General features: G+C 43.3%; 1 protein-coding gene across 4 annotated transcripts in view; it reads left to right on the forward strand.

Annotated features, from left to right (window-relative positions):
• Positions 1–20,571, forward strand: part of gsap (gamma-secretase activating protein) — a 70,825-nt gene extending 50,254 nt beyond the window's left edge. For 2 of the 4 annotated variants that reach the window (XM_085387923.1, XM_085387924.1), the window contains 3 exons: positions 14,695–14,799; positions 16,089–16,185; positions 16,365–20,570. In XM_085387923.1, the coding sequence (XP_085244049.1) occupies positions 14,695–14,799; positions 16,089–16,185; positions 16,365–16,465 (303 nt within the window). In that variant the 3' untranslated portion in view covers positions 16,466–20,570. Of the gene's footprint in view, positions 1–14,694; positions 14,800–16,088; positions 16,186–16,364 lie in introns of all 4 variants that reach the window. The other 2 variants (XM_085387921.1, XM_085387922.1) reach the window with 2 other exon arrangements.
• The last annotated feature ends 22 nt before the right edge of the window (positions 20,572–20,593 follow it).

The raw sequence follows: 20,593 nt of genomic DNA on the forward strand, positions 1-20,593 counted from the left end.
AATTATGTCATTGGCATCGGTGAGCCACTGCCAATATATGACATACTGAAATCGCGTTTGAATTTGCGCTTGTTTTTTGCTTTCACTTTGCAATCGCGCAAACTGTGTATTGGTGAGTGATAATTTGCGCACCAATTCCTCTGACATCGTCTTATCAATCGTTAGCTTACTATGCAAACATGACAAGTGAAATCTTCTGTTTGTACAGTTATGTTTTGTTTATGTTGCCATAGTGACGGGTGACGCCCTCTCGCTGCGACGGTGTGTCCTTCCGGGGTCAGAGGGCGCCCTTTGTGTTGTTGTTGTTGTTGTTGATGTGCTGTTGCCGCGCTGGGCCCTGTGCTTCGTACGTCGCTTACTACATCCAAGATCAAATGAAACATCCAAGACCAAATCATCGCGCTAACTCTGAGCTCGCTATTCCGGTTCCCCGAACACACCTGTTGTTGACGATTAGTATAGCTGGATGAAGTAATGTGAGATCACTGGGTGGCCCAACAGGGGCTACGCATCGATAGTAGAAACATTGATCGGCAACCCTTTGATTGGTCGGCGAAAATGTCGAAGGAGCGCGCTCGGTATTTTTCGGCAGCAGAGCAAGAACTCTTGAGTGAGGGATTTCAGGAGTTTCAGAGTTTAATTAAAACGCAAGGGAACACTGCAAAGGCTGCAAAAGCAAGGAGAGAGGGCTGGCAGAAAGTTGCTGACAAATCAAACTCGTAAGTAATTCAATAATAACAATAATAATGGAGTGGATTTATATAGCGCTTTTCAAGGCACCCAAAGCGCTTTACAATGCCACTATTCATTCACTCTCACATTCACACACTGGTGGAGGCAGCTACGGTTGTAGCCACAGCTGCCCTGGGGCAGACTGACAGAAGCCAGGCTGCCATATTGCGCCATCGGCCCCTCTGGCCAACACCAGTAGGCGGTAGGGTAGATTTATCATATCACACCATATTATCCAATATTATATTACATTATATTATATTATAATATGTTATATTATATCCCCTTTCACATTAGAGCCACAACAGGACCCACTAGAACATGGGAACAAGTAAAAGTGAAATATAAGAATATTCTACAGAATGGTAACATTTATCACTTATATTGCTTGTCGTCTCTTGGAAAGAGACCCTGGAATACTCTGTTTGTTTGTTCATAACAGCAACCAAGAAAAGGGCAGAGCAAAAAAAAAGACAGGTGGTGGTCCTGCACCCCCTCGTCAACAAGTTGGTTAAGTGAATAATACCCTCACGGGAAAATCGATATCTCTCTATGAGCACACTGTCGCGCTGAGCTAAAGGATCCTGTCTGTCCCGCAATATACGCTGAATTCTGAGGACTCTCCTTATCAATCTTGCACCTTCCGCAATGGGTTGCTCGCGTAAACGGACAGGATATGACTGCGACAGACTTCCCAAATCCACCTTCGCTTTTTTTTTTTTTTTTTTTCAAAATCTTTATTTAAACATCAGTACAATACAAAATGGAATTAAGCAGTATTACAATAATGGTGATGTACTTACAGAAGAATTGTATGCATAGATAAACAAATACAAGAACAGCATTCAAAAACAACAATAGAAACATGCTAGGGGGAAAGTAACTAATCAAGCCAAAGAATAAAGTGATTGAAAGATCTTGATTTTTTCACAAACACCAATAGTTTTTATAGCTTTTGGGTTAGTGGAGTTCTTAATAGAGTTAAGATACTGTACAAGTTCAAAGGAGAATACATAGAAAGAGGGATGTCTTCCTAAATATTTGGACTTGTGAATATGAAATTTAGCCATTAAAAGTAACAAGTTAATCATATATCTGTTATCAAAATTGAATTGTTTTTGATTTTTGTGCAGACCAAACAAAACATATTTCCAAAACAGTACAAATCCTTTAAATATATTTTCTGAAATAAAAACACATAAGCTCTGCCAAAAATCTTGTACAAGGTTACAAAACCAAAAAAGATGTGTAGTAGATTCCTTGGAAGTTTTACAAAAGCTACAGCTTGTATCAATGTCTAATTTGAATTTGCTTTGAAGATAATCTTTAGAAGGATAAATTCTGTGTATTAATTTATAAGAAATATCTTTAATTTTGTTGGTAATTAAAAACTGATTAGGGAGTTTCCAAACTTCGTTCCACATAATACCATCTGACAGCCGGTTCCAGAAAAAAATAACATATGGTAGCGTGGTTATGGTACTCTGAAATAAAGCTCTAATCGATTTATTGTTGTTTTTAGATTGCTTAGAAAAGCAAATCTTGCCAACAAAAGTTTGTATGGGAGATGTCAACGGCCTGTGGAATGAAGTGATATTAGGTTGATTCTTAAACAGCATACAAACCCCTGATGGTATTGAGCCAAATACTTTGGTATAATCATGACGATTTATAGCTAAATTGAAGTGTAAACAAAATTCTTCATAGGAGAAAAGCATACCATTTGAGTCAAATAATTGGTTGACTAAAACAATGTCATTCCTAAACCAACTATCTAAGAAGAGAGATTTTCTTTTAAATAAAACATCCTTATTATTCCAGATATAATAACTGTGTGGACTAAAGTTATGCTTGTAAATAAGGGTCCAAGCTAAAAAAGCTTGACGATGAAAAGCAGAGATCTTTAACGGGATTTTATCAATATCAAAATTACAAGTAAGGAAAAATTCAGTGCCACCTAACTTAGAAAACATGAACACAGGTATAGCATTCCAAATGGAAGTAGGATTAGTAATTAGATTCTTCAACCAATTTATTTTGAATGTGTTATTTAAAGTGTTAAAATCTAACACATTAAGTCCTCCGTTGACATAGGAGTTCATAAGAACTGTTTTTTTAATGTAGTGTGTCCTATTTTTCCAGATAAAGTTGAAAATTAACTTATCAACCTCTTTTATAAGCTTTTTATCAAGGTGCAATGCCAATGCAGCGTATGTAAGACGAGAGATGCCTTCTGCTTTAGTTATTAATACTCTGCCTTTTAACGACAAATCTCTTAAGAGCCACTGATTAAATCTGTGTTTGAGTTTCTCTAGAATAGGATAAAAATTTTGAGTTATTCTACTTTCCTGGTTCTTGGTTATTATGACACCTAAATAACGAACTTCTTGTTTAAGTGGAATGTTACACAAAGCTGTTTTCGAGCAGTCTTTTATCGCCATAAGTTCACATTTAGGAATATTCAAGTATAATCCAGAAGCTTTGGAAAATATAGAGATTGAGTCAATAGCAATAGAGATTTGATGTTCATCTTTTAGGAATAATGTAGTGTCATCCGCTAACTGTGTTATGAGTAAATCTTTGCCAATTAGCGATATACCTTTTACATTGCTTGATTTCATATGGTTAGACAATAGTTGGGCAATTAACAAAAACAGGTATGGAGAAATGGGACAGCCTTGTCTTATCCCTCTTTGTATGTTAAATCTGGGTGAAGTACCGTTTGTTAATTTAATACTGCTGTTACTGTTATGGTATAATGTTTTAATCACTGTAGAGAAGTAAGAGCCAAAACCATACTTATCCAGAGCTTGAAATATAAATTCATGCTCCACCGTATCGAAGGCCTTGTAGAAGTCTAAAAATAATATGAAACCATTGCAATCTATGAGGTCAGAATAATCCAGAACATCTAAAACCAATCTGATATTGTTAGTTATGTGTCTTTTGGGCATAAAGCCAGATTGTGTTTCATCAATAACAGAGTCAAGAACCATCTTAAGTCTGTTAGCTATAATTAGAGCAAATACTTTATAGTCATTATTTAGCAAGCTAATCGGTCTCCAATTATCAATCATTAATAGGTCCTTATTAGGCTTCGGGATCAATGTAGTCAAACCTTGATTCATCGTAGTGGGAAGCTGTTGGTTTCCTATGCTTTCTGCAAATACCTCAAGAAGAAAGGGAGACAACTCTTCAGAGAAAGTTTTATATAATTCAGCAGTAAGACCATCCGTACCTGGAGATTTATTATTTTTCAATAGCCCAATTGCAACTTTGACTTCTTCTAATGAGATGGGTTGATCACATAATATAGATTCTTCTTGGCTGATAGATTTAACATTCAGCGATCCTAAGAGATGATTTGCATCTTCCTGAGAAAATGTAGAACTATAAAGTTCCTTATAGAAATGACTACAATATTTAGAGATTAATCTGTAATCCTCTGTTATAACTCCATTTATCATTAATTTGCTAATATTATTTATACTTGAGTGTTTCTTTTCTAAACTGAAGAAGTAATGGGAGTTACGCTCACCTTCTTCAAGCCATTTAGATCTTGATCTGATAAAAGCGCCTTTTGCTTTGTCTGTGTATAAACGATCTAATTTATCTTGTAATTTAGCAAGGTTCATTTTATCCTCTTCAGTTAAAGTGTCAATTCGTTTATTAGATAACTGTGTGATTTGAGAAATTATATTTTCTTCCTCCAATCTTTTGGATTTTGCATTAAGGCTGCCAATCTTTCTTAAATATTTGCCAATTTCAAATTTTAATAATTCCCAGTTATTACCATATTTTAAATCTTCTTGAGCTATAGACCAAAAGTTTGAGATCAGTTCTTTAAGATCCTTTTTCACATCGTCTTTTTGTAATAATGAGCTGTTGAGTTTCCAGTATGTAAATTTAACAACAGAAGAATTAGGTAGAGAAGTTAGATTTATTTTAATATATATGGCTTTATGATCTGTTGCTGGAGAAGGCCAAGCACCTACATCTATGCTATTGCTGTCAAAGCTCTCTGAGACTAACCAAAAGTCTATCCTTGAATGTCTCGAGTTAGAATTGTTGCACCAAGTAAACATTTTGGACTGAGGAAATTTGAATCTCCAAATGTCTGTAAGTTTCAGGCGTACCATAACAGCCTTCAATGTGGTATTAATTCTTTTCGAATGTCCTGGAGGAAATTTATCTAATTCAGCATCCATAATACAGTTAAAGTCTCCACCTAGTAATAATTTTGCATTTGGAAATTTATTTAACCAGCTAGATATTTTTTTTTCAATCGTCAAAAATAAATGATCATTTTCTAGCTTCGTGTTAAACCCATATATGTTAGTAACAATTAAGACTAAATCATTATATCTTATGACTTGACATATGTAATGACCTGCAGAATCACATTCTGTATGTAAAACATCCCCATTATATCTGTTTTTTAGGATTGATACCCCAGCTGATCGTTCAGTTCCATGAGATAACCAAATAGAATTTCCCCATTGAGATCGCCAAAAACTAACATCGTCGATAGTAGAGTGAGATTCTTGCAAAAACACAAAGTCAGATTTAAGTTGCTTTGCATAAAGAAAAGTGGCTTTACGTTTTAAGTTGTTACGAAGACCCCTAGCATTAATAGAAACAAAAAACAAAGAACACAAGTTGACAAAGAAAAGATATGTATTAAAAAGTAAATTGAAGATAAACTTTTTAACCTAACACTGAGATCAGCACTAGAATATGAGAATGTTCACAGTATAGAGTAAATATATATAAAAAAAACTTTAGACGCCTAATAAAAGCATAACAAAAAAGGTTTTACCTATTTAACAGTAATTTGGCTTTTTGCTAACACCAAAGAGCAATTTAGACAGCCAACTATTAATATCTACAAATATCAGGCACATCAATATAAAGAACACCTTGTAAACAAACCTGAGAAGAACTAAGGGTCAGGGAATATTGAAGAGTTTATGTGTGAACTTCAGCACCATTTACAAAGCCTCGACCTCCAATAAAGTAAGCAGACTTCCCTTCTTCACGTGCTTTCTTTATAATGGGCCACAGCTTCAGTCTGTTTTCTTTGTCCTCTCTCGTCAGGTCTTCAGTAAACCTCAGATGATTATTTTGAAGGAAAGTATTATTCTTGGCAGCTTTCCACACCGCATCACGAATTCTTCTTGAGATGAACCGGATGATGATCCCTCTGGGTCTCGGGTCATTTTGTTTTGGTTTTCCCACTCGATGAGCGATGTCTAAGACCTCTGAAAACTTTTCCTTCTCCGCAGGTAGAACCGTTTGGCATATCCCAATCGCCTTTGCGCGCACATCTTCCTTCTCCAACTCCGGTACCCCATACAGTCTCAGATTCCAACGGCGGTTGTAGCGTTCAACTTCAGAGATGCGTTCGTCACATTTCTGTGTAAGCGTTTCGTTTTTCTCAACCCTTTTCTCAATGACCATAATCTTATCACTTATGTCCTTTAAGTCCGTACGAACTGTTCCTACCATTTCTTCAATTGCGTCACTTCTGGTGTTGATCAGATTAATCAAAGTGTTGACCGCATCAGCTTTCAGGGAATCGTCATCAGAGTGACTGGTAGACAGTGTTGGTTTTTTAGCCACTGGAGGCTTGGAAGGCGTAACTGGTAGGGGTGGAAATTCTTCTTCAACCATCTGCTGACACTCCATTTCTCTTATGTAGCTATGGTCGCTAGCTAGCATGCTAGTTGCATGTGGTTTGCCCGAGTTACTCAGCCTTTTCTGAGCAGATTTCGACATGTTGTTGTTGCAGAATTTGGTTTCAGGTTTAGCAGGTTTAGTGTGTTGATCATCAAAAAAGTCTTGAAAGTTACAAAGACGTCAAATAAGCGTTGTAAAAATGCTTTATATCTTTCTAGTGCTGAGAGCTCGAAAAGACACTCCTCATCACGCCGCCATCTTGCTCGGCCCCTTCGCTTTTATAGCCGTGGTCTCTCATCTTGATTACACGAAGTAATTTACAATTACTACTCTGAAATATGAATTACATCTGTAATAATCACATACATGTAATAGAATGTTAATAGTACATTTCCCTTTTTTAGGAAATGACCTGTATGTATCTGTGTGAAATCAATAAAAGGATCAAGTGCTGCATTATCTTTAGTTACATTGATGTTATTTATTTATGGTGAAACAGTGGTGGAATATCGCTGTTGCTTTCGTATGAATGACGCGGACATACCTGCGTGGCCGCGATCTAATCCTGTTTACACGCTTACGGCTCTGTTGCTATGACAGCAAGTCCCGGATGGGCTTCGGGGAACCGAACGATCCAGGATCACGCGAAATCGTCAACAATCTCATCCAGCTAACTCACTTAGCGCGAAGAACGAAGAACAGGCCCCTGAGCAGTTAGCTAGCGGCAGTGTTCTTCTGCAGATGTCAATAAACGGCTGTGCTCCCTGGCTAGCTCACGAGAAGCAAGACCAAACGACACCTCCGTCTCCTCCTTGTCTGAGCTCGCCACATTGGTGTCAGAAGTGGGATGATGGTGGCACCCCATGTTCTGACCCGAGTGACTTGTGCGCCAAAAGAAGGCACCTGGACATTTGTAAAGTGAAAGCAAAAAACAAGCGCAAATTCAAACGCGATTTGAATATGTCACATATTGACAGTGGCTCACCGATGGCAATGACATAATTACCCAGCTACATTTCCGAAAGAATGCAAAAGCATTGACATATATTTTTCCTTCCTACAATAGCCCGACGGGCAGGGCAGAGATAGATTTTGGTAGTACGACTGGAAAAATCGCTAGCCCCGGGACGTCGGGCTAGCGATTTTGCAAGCCCTGTGTTACAGGCATGGCCCTTTAAGGATGAAGCCTGATGGGAAATGTATTCGGGATGTGTGTAGCGGGACTGCCTGGTGTGTGTGTGAAGAGAGAGAGCGGAGCAGGGGAAAAGTAACGGTTAGCTACAGAAGAGACGAAAAGAAAATAAATAAAAGGAATATAATAACTCCCTCGACAGCCAGAGTTGTGTCGGCGATGCTCGCTGTGAGTAAACTGTTTCAGCCCACTGTACGCGGTGTTCGTGCCTTAGAGAAGAAATAAAGTTCGGTGAAGCAGTTTCCTACGCCTCCTTCGATCTTTTTGCTAGCGGAGTTGACCTGTATAGTAAGCTGTTGCCGGCTACGAGTCAGTTACGGAACCTTCAAGTAACTGCCAGAGGTTTCCTTACTACGGTTCGGGGCCGCGGATCTGGCGCGGTAACACCTGTATCTGATTGAGGAATCACTCATCTTTGGAAAAGAGAGTTTATTACAGAGAAATGGCTCTTTCCAAAATAAAAGCTATACTATACGCTTCTTCTGGGCTATATTCTCAGCAGCATATTGTAGCGGGTCAGGGCTGTTCGGGGTTCTGTTTGTACAGTTATGTTTTGTTTATGTTGCCATAGTGACGGGCGACGCCCTCCCGCTGCGAGGGTGTGTCCTTCCGGGGTCAGAGGGCGCCTTGTGTGTTGTTGTTGTTGTTGTTGTTGCTGAGCAGTTAGCTAGCGGCAGTGTTCTTCTGCAGATGTCAATAAACGGCTGTGCTCCCTGGCTAGCTCACGGGAAGGAAGACCAAACGACACCTCCGTCTCCTCGTTGTCTGAGCTCGCCACATTGGTGTCAGAAGTGGGATGATGGTGGCACCCCATGTTCTGACCCGAGTGACTTTTCCCCCGCCGGTCGTGACCGGCCGGTGCGCCAAAAGAAGGCACTTGGACATTTGCAGGACTTTGTGTGCGGTAATGGGGTCGTCTGACCCCTTAGGTGTGGGCTATGTAGCGGGTCAGGGCTGTTCGGGGTTCTGTTTGTACAGTTATGTTTTGTTTATGTTGCCATAGTGACGGGTGACGCCCTCTCGCTGCGACGGTGTGTCCTTCCGGGGTCAGAGGGCGCCCTGTGTGTTGTTGTTGTTGTGCTGTTGCCGCGCTGGGGTCCGTTCTTCGTACCTCGCTTACTACATCCAAGATCAAATGACACATCCAAGATCAAATCATCGCGCTAACTTTGAGCTCGCTATCCCGGTTCTTCGAACACACCTGTTGTTGACGATTAGTATAGCTGGATGAAGTAATGTGAGATCACTGGGTGGCTTAACAGGGGCTACGCATCAATAGTAGAAACATTGATCGGCAACCCTTTGATTGGTCGGCGAAAATGTCGAAGGAGCGCGCTCGGTATTTTTCGGCAGCAGAGCAAGAACTCTTGATTGAGGGATTTCAGGAGTTTCAGAGTTTAATTAAAACGCAAGGGAACACTGCAAAGGCTGCAAAAGCAAGGAGAGAGGGCTGGCAGAAAGTTGCTGACAAATTAAACTCGTAAGTAATTTAATAATAATAATAATAATAATGGATTGGATTTATATAGCGCTTTTCAAGGCACCCAAAGCGCTTTACAATGCCACTATTCATTCACTCTCACATTCACACACTGGTGGAGGCAGCTACGGTTGTAGCCACAGCTGCCCTGGGGCAGACTGACAGAAGCCAGGCTGCCATACCGCGCCATCGGCCCCTCTGGCCAACACCAGTAGGCGGTAGGGTAAATTTATCATATTATATTACATTATATCCTCTTTCACATTAGAGCCACGACAGGACCCACTAGAACATGGGAACAAGTAAAAGTGAAATATAAGAATATTCTACAGAATGGTAATATTTATCACTTATATTGCTTTTAGTCTCTTGAAAAGAGACCCTGAAATAATCTGTTTGTTTGTTTATAACAGCAACCAAGAAAAGGGCAGAGCAAAAAAAGACAGGTGGTGGTCCTGCACCCCCTCGTCAACAAGTTGGTTAAGTAAATAATACCCTCATGGGAAAATCGATATCTCTCTATGAGCACACTGTCGCGCTGAGCTAAAGGATCCTGTCTATCCCGCAATATACGCTGAGTTCTGAAAACTCTCCTTATCAATCTTGCACCTTCCGCAATGGGTGGATCGCGTATACGGACAGGACATGGCTGCGACAGACTTCCCAAATCCACCTTCGCTTTTATAGCCGTGGTCTCTCATCTTGATTACACGAAGTAATTTACTATTACTACTCTAAAATATGAATGACATCTGAAATAATCAAATACATGAAATAGAATGATTAATAGTACATTTCCCTTTTTTTAGGGACTGACCTGTATGTATCTGTATGAAATCAATAAAAGAATCAAATACTGCATTATCTTTAGTTACATTGATAATATTTATTTATGGAAAAACAGTGGTAAAATATCGCTGTTGCTTTCTTATAAATGAAGCGGACATACCTGCGTGGCCGCGATCTAATCCTGTTTACATAAAGTAAACCTGCTCCCGAGCAGGTTTACGCTTACGGATCTGTTGCTATGACAGCAAGTCCCGGATGAGCTTCGGGGAACCGAACGATCCAGGATCACGCAAAATCGTCAACAATCAAATCCAGCTAACTTACTTAGCGAGGTACGAAGAACGGACCCCTGAGCAGTTAGCTAGCGGCAGTGTTCTTCTGCAGATGTCAATAAACGGCTGTGCTCCCTGGCTAGCTCACGGGAAGCAAGACCAAACGACACCTCCGTCTCCTCCTTGTCTGAGCTCGCCACAATATTTTAGTTCTGCTGAGCCAAGTAAGACAGGTCAGGGTGAAGAAGTGACAGCCAAAGAAAAGCTTACCACAAAACGGAAAAGTTATGACAAATCAGACTATAAGGCAAAAAGAAAGTGCAGCTTTATGGTTTCATGGACAAAAGAATTTCTGTGGCTGCAATATGACAAGTGAAATAACCAGGGCTGCACATAAGTGGTGCGCATTTGCTGTCAAAATAAAAAACGGGCACAAGATAAGAAGTTTCAACGTGCGTTTGCATACATAAGATTTTCAGGAGGAGGACAGACATTTTGTCATGGTCCTGGGCCATGTTGGCCCAGTATTCTTGGTTCCTTGTATTTTCGCTCCTTATTTAGGCCATGTTTTCTGAGGTGTCCTGTTGTGGTGTTCCCTAAGTGTTTTTCCCTTTGTGACTCTTACCCCCTTGTGCCCCTCTGTGTATTTATGAGCTCTCGTCTCTCTTTGTGTTTATTCCATGTTTCCCCCAGCCTGTTATGTCTGTGTTCTCCCCGTGCTCTCTCTCCTCCTGTCTGAACCTCTGTGTACTTCCTGTTTTACTTTGACAGTCTCTCGTCAGTATGCGTAATGTTGTGTTCACTCCTGCCCTGTCTCGTTATGTTTATCAGTGTCACCTGTGTTCCCCACCTGTGTGTAATCTCCCTGTGTTCTCTGGGTGTATTTAAGTTGTGTCTTCTGTTATGGTAGTTGCTGGTTCGTCTGTGTTGTTTCCCCTCGGTCTCCCTGCGTCTCTTGTGTATTTCCCCGGACCTCCCTGCATCCTCGTTTCTGGTTTGTGTTATTAGCTTACCCAGTTTAGGTTTCCGGTTTCTTGTTTTTCCACCAGTGCTGTTTTGTGCCCACCGTTGTAAATAAATATTCACCTGCACCAGAGCTGCCGCCTTTTGGGTCCTTTTCTACAACTCCACACGGCTTGCCCTGCAAACCGTGACAGAACGAACCAGCCACCATGGACCCAGCAGCAGTCAATCCGTCCGAGGAGCTCCAGGATGACATCGGCTACAATGTGGAGATCCTCCTCGGGCTGTGGCTGGAGAATCCTCCGTACGAGCTTCGCCGCGCCGTGGAAGGTCGGCTACAACGGCTCTTTTCCGGCCTGCCATGGCTACTAAATTCACTTCCTCCGACCATGCAGGCTTTTCTCCGGCACACACCCCACCTTCTCTCAGCCACTCCTGCCTCGCTGCCCGACTCGCCGGATGCGATCTTGCCCGGCCCGTCGGAGCCGTCTGCGGGGAGGAAACGCCGATCGCGCCGCAAGCGCGCCACCCCACAGCTGGACGTTCGGACTTCTAATTCGCCGGCTGTGGTGAGTGAGGACTGTTTTCCATTTGCGGACTGTATGACTGTTCATTCAGGGGCGGTGTTCTGTGCGGCAGATGACTTTGTGAACAGCATATCACCTCCCCCGCAGCCACTCTCAGCTCAGTTAGCTCCCCCGCAGCCACTCTCAGCCCAGTTAGCTCCCCCGCAGCCAGTGCCACCCTCAGCTCAGTCTCCAGTGCCACCCTCAGCTCAGTCTCCAGTGCCACCCTCAGCTTAGTCTCCAGTGCCGCCCGTAGCGCAGGCCCCAGTAGCTCCAGTGCCGCCCGTAGCGCAGGCCCCAGTAGCTCCAGTGCCGCCCGTAGCGCAGGCCCCAGTAGCTCCAGTGCCGCCCGTAGCGCAGGCCCCAGTAGCTCCAGTGCCGCCTGTAGCGCAGGCCCCAGTAGCTCTGGCTCCAGCATTACCGGTTCCACTCGTTCACTCCATGCAGGGAGAAAGCCTAAGTCCTACTCAAGGTGCTTTTCATGGTTCAGCCACCATTGGCACTGTTTGCCGCTCCAGGGCTTCCCCAGAGGCTAGGTCCCAGTCCTCAGCTGATTCTGGACCCCTGGAGTTTAAGCAGCCACCTGGGAAGTGCCCCGTGTCAGTGCTGTCTGAGCAGGGCCAGTGCTCAGCACAGCACCCATTTCCTTCATGTCTGCCAGTGGACTCCATGCCTGCTGGCTTTGTGATGGCTTCGGCTGGAGGGTCCAAGGGGCCCGTCCAGCCTTCGTCTCGTATCTCCGCTGGAGGGTCCGAGGGACCGCTCCGGCCTTCGTCTCGTGTCTCCGCTGGAGGGTCCGAGGGACCGCTCCGGCCTTTGTCTCCTGTTTCAGCTGGGGGGCCCGAGGAGCCCGTCCAGCAGCCTTCCTCGTCAGCTGGTGGTTCCGGAGAACCACACCAGCCTCATGCCTCGTCGGCTGGAGGGTCCGAGGGGCCCGTTCAGCCTCCTGTCCCCGCTGGAGGGTCCGAGGGGCCCGTTCAGCCTCACGCCGCGTCAGCTGGAGGGCCCGAGGAGCCTGTCAAGCCGCCACCTGCGGCCGCCTCGTCGTCGCCTGGTCCAGCTTCATCCAAGTCTTCGTCCTCGCCTGGTCCTGCGGCCTCTGCTTCTGCTACGCCTGGTCCTGCGGCCTCTGCTTCTGCTACGCCTGGTCCTGCGGCCTCTGCTTCTGCTCCGCCTGGTCCTGCGGCCTCTGCTTCTGCCCCGCCTGGTCCTGCGGCTGTTATGCCGCCGCCCAAGCCTCGTTCTGCACCTCGATATCGCCGGCCATTTTCCGGGCCACCTGCTGGACGTCACCGCCGTCGGGGTCGGCCCCCTGAACTGCTCCGTGGTCTCCTTCGTCGCCGCCGCTGCCTTCCGCACGGCCGGCCCCCGGACCGCCATTGCCTTTTGGGTCCTTTTCTACAACTCCACACGGCTTGCCCCACAAACCGTGACACATTTGTTTAGAACTCTTAAAGATGTCGAAGAAGCAAGCTCCTTTAAGGAATTACTGTGATGTGCCTCCACCTCCAAAGAAATGTCAGAAGGAGTCCGAACCACAAAAGAAGCACGTATTCTCGGAAAAGTAGTTGCAGGAGGCGAGCTGGCTTCAAACAAATGATGAACGCACAGAGACGTGGTGCGGAATGTGCCGTGAAAATTTAATAAATGACAAATTAAAAAGGCATGAACATTTTTTTTTTGTATCGAAAAAATGTCGAACCGTGACACCAAAGTATCGAACCGAACCGTGAATTTTGTGTATTGTTGCACCCCTAATAAGAGCATCTCTGAACGTACAAGATGTTGAACTTGTGAGCAGAAGCAGCAGAAGAAGACCCCACTGGGTGCCACTGTTTTCACTTAAAAACAGGAAACAGGCTACAATTTGAGACTGGATGGTGGGATCAGGACTTGGTGTAAACAACATGAAAACATAGATCCATCCAGCCTTGTATCAACAGTCAGTGAGACTGATGTTGGTGCTTTAATATATAGCCAATCAGGACGGCTATATCTGACAAACCATCCAAAGTAGGATGGTTTGTCAGACATCACTGTAAAATTATCCTACCGGTAGGACAGTTTGCCAAAGCTTCAAGGCAGCTTCAAGTTTGTTTGGCCGGGCCTTCTCAAATCTGTGACGGAATGGGCAGTGGCGTGCGTTCCATGCCAGCGATGGCAAGATTTATGTATATTTGACAAGCTGAAGGCATTCTGTACTGTACAGGAGACACGGCACGAGATTGGCTGTAGACAATTGTCAATCAATCACGAGGCAGAACACAAAGCACTGTAAAAAAAAAAAAAAGAGAAAAAAAAAAGGAAAAAAAAGCATGCAAAATTGCATAAAAAAATCTGCGAAACAGCGAGGCTGTGAAAGGTGAACCGCATTATAGCGAGGGACCACTGCATATGTATCTGTAAATATATTCAGTAAATATATGCTGTGAGTCTAATGGAGTGAGTTCATTGTCAAAGTTTATATAGTCAGGTGTTATGACCACAGTGTAGCCATCCTATGATGCCTGCACCCAGCAGCATAACCTTGGTGAATCTAAGCCACACAGAGCTAACGCAGTCCTGGCAACAGGCGGTTCAACTCAGTAGTAGACTACCCTAGCAGCCTGTTGTTATTTCCGTCCTGAAAAACTAATTTCTTCATATTCATAGTTTGCAGTATTCTGTAGGTGTAATAATCCCTATACGAAGTTCAGTCATATATTCCAGTCAGGTATGAAGTTTATAAGTTGCCCAATGCAGCATCCTGTTTAGTTATTTTGTGATTAAGTAATGAGTGCAGTTGTGTGGAAAGAAGTTGTGTTGAAATTGCGACAAAAACACTAAAAATTAAAGATGCGTATTTCTCTGAAACCCCTCATTAGCAGTTCACACCACAATAATGGTTTTGTGTTCCAGTTGGCAAAATAGAAAGGGACAGGTGTTCATAAGCTCCAGGGATATTTTTTATTTTGACAGCATGAACTACATGCCTAAAATATAAACTCGGTTATGTGTGTGTGTGTCTGTGTGTATGCGTAGCCTATGGTGAAGAGGATCTACCACATGTGGGATCATCCTGTCAGTTCTGCTTCAATCTCCAGAGATTATGTCAAGACTCTGCTGGAGAAACACAACAAAAATAAGGTAACACAGAAGAGTGTATCACACATGCCAACTCTCATACACACCCTAATCTCACAGACATTTTTAGAAAGTTATTCAGGCATTTAAAAAACAGAAAACTGAGAGAAATGTTTGCACTGGAATGTGCCACCATTTGTTTTTGATAATAAATGCATTATTTTTAAATCCTCCAAAAATGGGAATATATAACCATCCCAGGAGCTATGTAAGGCTGTTGTTTTATGCTTCAAAGCGAATGTGCTAACAGGGTGGTGTTGACCTTTACTTTATGGAAATACCATCAATTTTGTGGGTTTTTGAACATAAATATAGACTCTTGCTAAGGGTCAGTAGGGAGAAGTTGAATTCTGTTTAATTTTATGTAGCTTTGGGCTAATTTTGCAGCTGCCGAACCTCGGTACCTTGTGGCCACTGATTGAACTACGAATCCTCTGTATACCAAAGTGTTCTAGAGTCCAGTTTGGACTAAGCTTTAGCTTCATGCAACGGAGCAGTGATCACAAGCACACAAGTGCAAATCTACAAGTGTTGCTGTTGCTCAGTCAAAGATCAGGCCTCACTCAGATTGAAATGCTGTGGTTGGACCTGTGCATGAATGGATGCCCATAAACCTCCATGAACTGAAGCAACACTGGAACAATAAACAATGCCATGTTGTCAGTCATCTGAGGTTATTTTTACCGCCTCCTGTCTAAAACCTTAGAACTGAGAGAGGTGTACTTCCTTTTCACCATGACTGTATGTTCTTAATCAGTAGTTTTTAGTGTTCCCAATGTTTTCAATGCTTAAGGCATGGTCTTTTCAATTATAAACCCTCACTGAACAGGCATTTAGAGTGTCCATAGGTTATCTTTCAGACCCACAAGTCTATTTATGGTTATATTAATCAAATAATTATACAGAAAAATATGCTTTTTCTCATTTTTTAAAAATAAAGTACTACCAGAAAGTTTTTTTTTTTTTGGTTTATTTGTTTCTGCACAGACATAAAAAAAGACATCATTACTGAACGTGGTAAAGCAGTCACCCACTGATTTAGTCGGATGTGATGCTATCGCCAAGTTTCAGTCAGCTAATTGGCTCACAGAGAAGGCGTGGAGAGCCTGTGACATTTGGTGCAGCGATAGTCTGTTGGTGCCTTAAAAGTTAAACTGCAGCCAAGTTTATCTTAGAGAAGAGCTAAGGTGACTCAGTTTCTGGATTTGCTGCAGATTTGTCTGACTGTTTTCTCAAAAATAAGGCATAAAAAAAACCCTGAAGTTGTGCTTTTTATTTTCCTTCCTCCTTAGGGACTTGCATTCATGGGCACAGACAAGCCTGGCTTCAGACCTGAGTTTGTGCCTCTTACCTACCTGGCAAAAATACTCTCTGATATAGAGGAAGAAGGTATTGTGTGTGTGTGTGTGTATGTGTGCGCGCTTTTGTGTTTAGATAGAGGCCTTTCGAGGATTAAGACAGAATGTGTGTGCATGTGTGCGTGCATGCCTGGCCAGAAAGCAACTCTGTACCACAAAGTCTGCTGTTCTGTTTTCTATAAGAATCTGTCTCTTTCTGACTCCGAGCAGGTCCGAACCCCTTCGAGGAGCAGGAGAACGTGGACGCCAGGTTTGTGGAGGAGACGGCTCTGAAACAGACGCTAATTCTGCTGGGCTTCGAGAGAAAATGATAAACGCGCAGAGGTGGAGAGGGACGCGGGGCGGATGGATTGAGAGGGAAAGAGATGGGGAGGAAAATGTGTTTGAGAGACCAGTCATCATCGAAGGGGCCTCGAGGACAAGTAACGGATGGATGGATGATGGAAGGAGGGAGGGCGAGAGATGAAAAATGAGCGGCGGGATTGAAAGGCAGAGGCGTAGACATAAACAAGTTCTCACTGTGCGATGATGAATTAGGGTGGGACGGAGGGGTAGATGGATGGAGATGCTCAGAATAGGAGGCAGAGTCATCACCCCAGTTTTCCCACTTGCTTTTCAGGAAAGAGCTGAGATGGGTTGCGATGTGCGAGGAACAGCTGCAGCTTTACGCAAACCAAACAAATTGTTGGCAACAGCAGAAATTAGAATACAGTAACCAACATGGGCACACCTTCACTTACGGTTTAATTAAACTTTGGGAAACTTTTTTTTTTTTTTGAAATCGAAAACTGCAGGCAGTTATTTGCATCGTCTCCTCAGCTTCTCTTCTTGCTTTCATAGAATTTATGAACATTGATGTCAAATGCTGTGAATGGTAATTATAAATCACTTGTTTAACTTGCCGGGCTTCCTGTAATGCTGCTGCACCCCATCAACTTGATTATATGCTGACAAAAGCTTTGATGGTTGTGGTTTGATGTGGTCAGTTGCTCTGGTTTTAAAGTGGACCTATTATGCTTTCCCTTATTGTCTGTCATGCATGTGCTGTTACAGTGGTGGATGCTCACATCAAACATGGCTGGAGTTTCGAATGATTAAGTCAGCATATGTGCAAGTTCTCTGTAAGCGCCAAAAGCTCAGACAGTTTCCAAGTTCAAATTCAGAATTTCAAATACAACTTACAAAAGAAAATTAACAGAACTTTTTAAGCACTGTGATTGGCTATTCTTTGTATAAATGCAGTTCTCCTTCAAGCATCATTCAGTATCCTCCCTATGGGAAGCGCCCTCTGCTGTCACCATCATGTAAGCTCCACTATTACCATGCACAGCCCAATCACTTCAAAGAGACTGGGCCCCCACTGATCCCCTTTATGAGAGCCTCTGGCCCCACACCAGGACTTCCCGCTTTCTGCCCTGTGGGGCAGGGATAGCTCAGTAGGTAGAGTGGTGGCCCCTGAGCAAGTTACCGTCCCTACACACTGCTCCCCGGGCGCCCAATGGCTGCCCATTGCTTCACTGAGCGAATGGGTTAAATGCAGAAAGGAATTTCCCCACGGGGATCAACAAAGTATACATTATTAAAGATCACTAGAACTCAGCCATCAGAGTAGTTTGCGAACATAGGTTTAGCCCCAACCATCTGCTGTTCAAACCTTTTGTGTACATGGAGCAGCCAATCGAAAGAGCTTCTTAAAGGGCCACTATAAGGAATTATTATTGTTCAGAACTGTGACTCATCCCAAATTCAAGAATATAATATAAAATATGAGGCTGGAAATTAGCATAATAGCTCCCCTTTAATGCTGATTTATGCAGAATGATTTGTCTCTCTGACACCACAACTACATATCTATATGTTCATTGTTTGTAACACTTAATAGCTCCTGTTACCAAACCAAAATAAAGAGAACATAGGCACCTTTACACAAAATCACTCCATAACAGGCAGTAAGAGTCTGCCTCCACACACATGTTCAGACGTGTGCTTTGAAAAATCGTGCTGTAAATGTTCCTAATCCTTTCAGTGCCTGGATGTTTGCACCCTGCGCATCATCCAGCACTGAATTCCACAGATTATTTACATGTTGTGCTTTGATTGCAAAACCAGTGCTCTGGAAACAGGGATCTCTCAATCGCTCATGTTTACACCGAAATGTAAATAAATGTTTTGTCTTTTTTAAATGGTGTCTTTTTTTGCCTCACTTTTAAAGAACATGGCAGAGACACAAGCTTTGAGGTAGGCGATCTGCGCACTGCTTCCCAATGAATTTTGATGACAGGATGAACTTAGCACTTTTGGAGCGCGGGGATAAATTAGGAAAAGACGTCTGCTTTCAGTGACATAATTTGTAGCGTGAAAGGCTCTGTGGAAGTGAGCTCTGATTCTCGAGAATATCTGAGTGTTTTGGACAGGCTCAGCAGACCTCCAGTAAAGTCAGGAAATAATCTCAGCGTCAGTCATCACACGCGCTGACTCACATTTAATCAGGAACACACCCATCAAGCTTTTTCCCCCCCTTTTTCGTTACATAACCCACAATGTTTTATTAGCAGCTTTCAGCTTCATCACTTTTGCTGCTTCACCTTCAGTCCTTTCTCCTGTGGGCATTTCCTCTTTTAAATGTGATCACTCCTCACCTGATTGCCCCTATCGCACTCTGTTATGCAGTCAGTGTTATGTAGTCAGCTAACAGTTTGGGGCTAAGTTAATCTGACAGCCCTCAGCGTCAGCGTGCGATGGATGATCACACACACATCACACCAGCAGGTCACCTCCTTCGGAAGTTGACTCATGCAGAGTGTTGCGCAAAGCTGGTTTATGCCATTCATTTCCTGTCAAATGAGTTCAAGTTCCTCAAAACCACTTGTTTAGCATTTTTTTTAAGCTTTTATACTGACAGTAGGGAACAGGTGGAAAAGACACTGGACAGGTGGAGGCATGAACTGGAGAGATGAGGAATGAAAGTCTGTATACAGTACGTGTGTGACTGAGAGGGACACTGGTGTAACAGTGAAGATTTGAGGAGGAGAAGTAGTGAAAGCAGGGAAGTTGAAATACCTGGTGTCAAACATCAAAAGCAACGGAGAATCCAAAAGAGAGCTGAAGAAGAGAGTGCAGGCAGGGGGAATGGGTGGAAAAAGGTGTGACAGCGGGAGAGGAGATGAAGCGAAAGGGAAGGTCTGCAAGATGGTTGTGAGACCTGCTGTAATGTATAGTTTTGAGAGGGTGGTGCTGACAAGCTGGAGGTGTAAGAAGATGCTAAGATTTTTACAGGTAGTGACCACAGTGGACAAGATTAGAAATGAGTGCATCAGAAGGACAGCTCATATTGAACGCTTTGAGGACAAAGCCAGAAAGGCAAGGTTGAGATGATTTGGAGGGGAGAGTAGATATATTGGGCAAAGTATGTTGAAGATAGAGCTTCCAGGCAGGAGGAAAAAAATTCATGGGACGTCGTGAAGGAGGGCATGCGGAGGGTTGGTGTGACACAGGAGGATGCTAGGGAGATCAGCAGTCCCCAGCCCCCGGGCCATGGACTGGTCCATGAGTCATCTGGTACTGGGCGGCGAGAGTTGAGGCTCGGGTGTGAAATTTATGGTTTTCAGGGTTTTTATCGTTATTTTTTTAAATTGTTTTTCGTTAACTTGGTTTCCCTGGGTCTTTTCCCATGTGTTATGAATAAATCTTCTTTTTTTGCTTCTGTTACTGGTTTTATTTTGTTGTATTTATCCATGACACCTTAAAGGCCGATCCGTAAAAACATTGTTGAACATAAACCGGTCCGTGGCACAAAAAAGGTTGGGGATCGCTGATGTAGACGATCCTCTTTGCTGACCCCTAAAGAGAGCAACTGGAAGAAGCGTTCCAGCAGTGGTACTCAGGTAGGCTGAGGCAAATAAACAGTGCTCAGTTTGTTCTAAGGATCCCAAGTGTCCTATTTTTTTAACAGCCTTTTATTTACAATTTTGGTGAGCCCATGAGTAGCTCTTCTTAGCTGACAGGAGTGGCGCCCAGTGCGGTCTTCTGCTGCTACAAGATGCTCTTCTGCACACCAATCTGTCCATTTTTACTCTGACCTCCAGCATCAACAAGGCATTTTGCCCATTTTTGGACAACTGTCTGTAAACCCTGGAGATGGCTTGTGTGGGTAAATCCCAGAAGATCAGCAGTTTCTGAAATACTCAGACCATCCGTCTGGCACCCGCAACCAATTTAGACCCTTTCAGGGCAGTCACATGCTTAGAATCTGCAAAACAAGCTAATACCAGAACTGCTTTAATCTCAAAGATCGAAAAAAGCTTCTGGTAACTTTTTAGTTTCAAAGGCAGTTGACTATGTTTTCGATCACTAGTCACCAACTCTGAACTCTACACCCAATTTAGATCCCCCTCTCTTATCCCTTTGACTCTCCTCTGCTGCCTTCCCCCTTCATTTAA

This window comes from Rhamphochromis longiceps, linkage group LG17 (genome assembly GCF_057381845.1).
Source record: "Rhamphochromis longiceps isolate RC_006_pf linkage group LG17, R_longiceps_female_GT1.1, whole genome shotgun sequence".
NCBI classification, from domain to species: Eukaryota; Metazoa; Chordata; class Actinopteri; order Cichliformes; family Cichlidae; genus Rhamphochromis; species Rhamphochromis longiceps.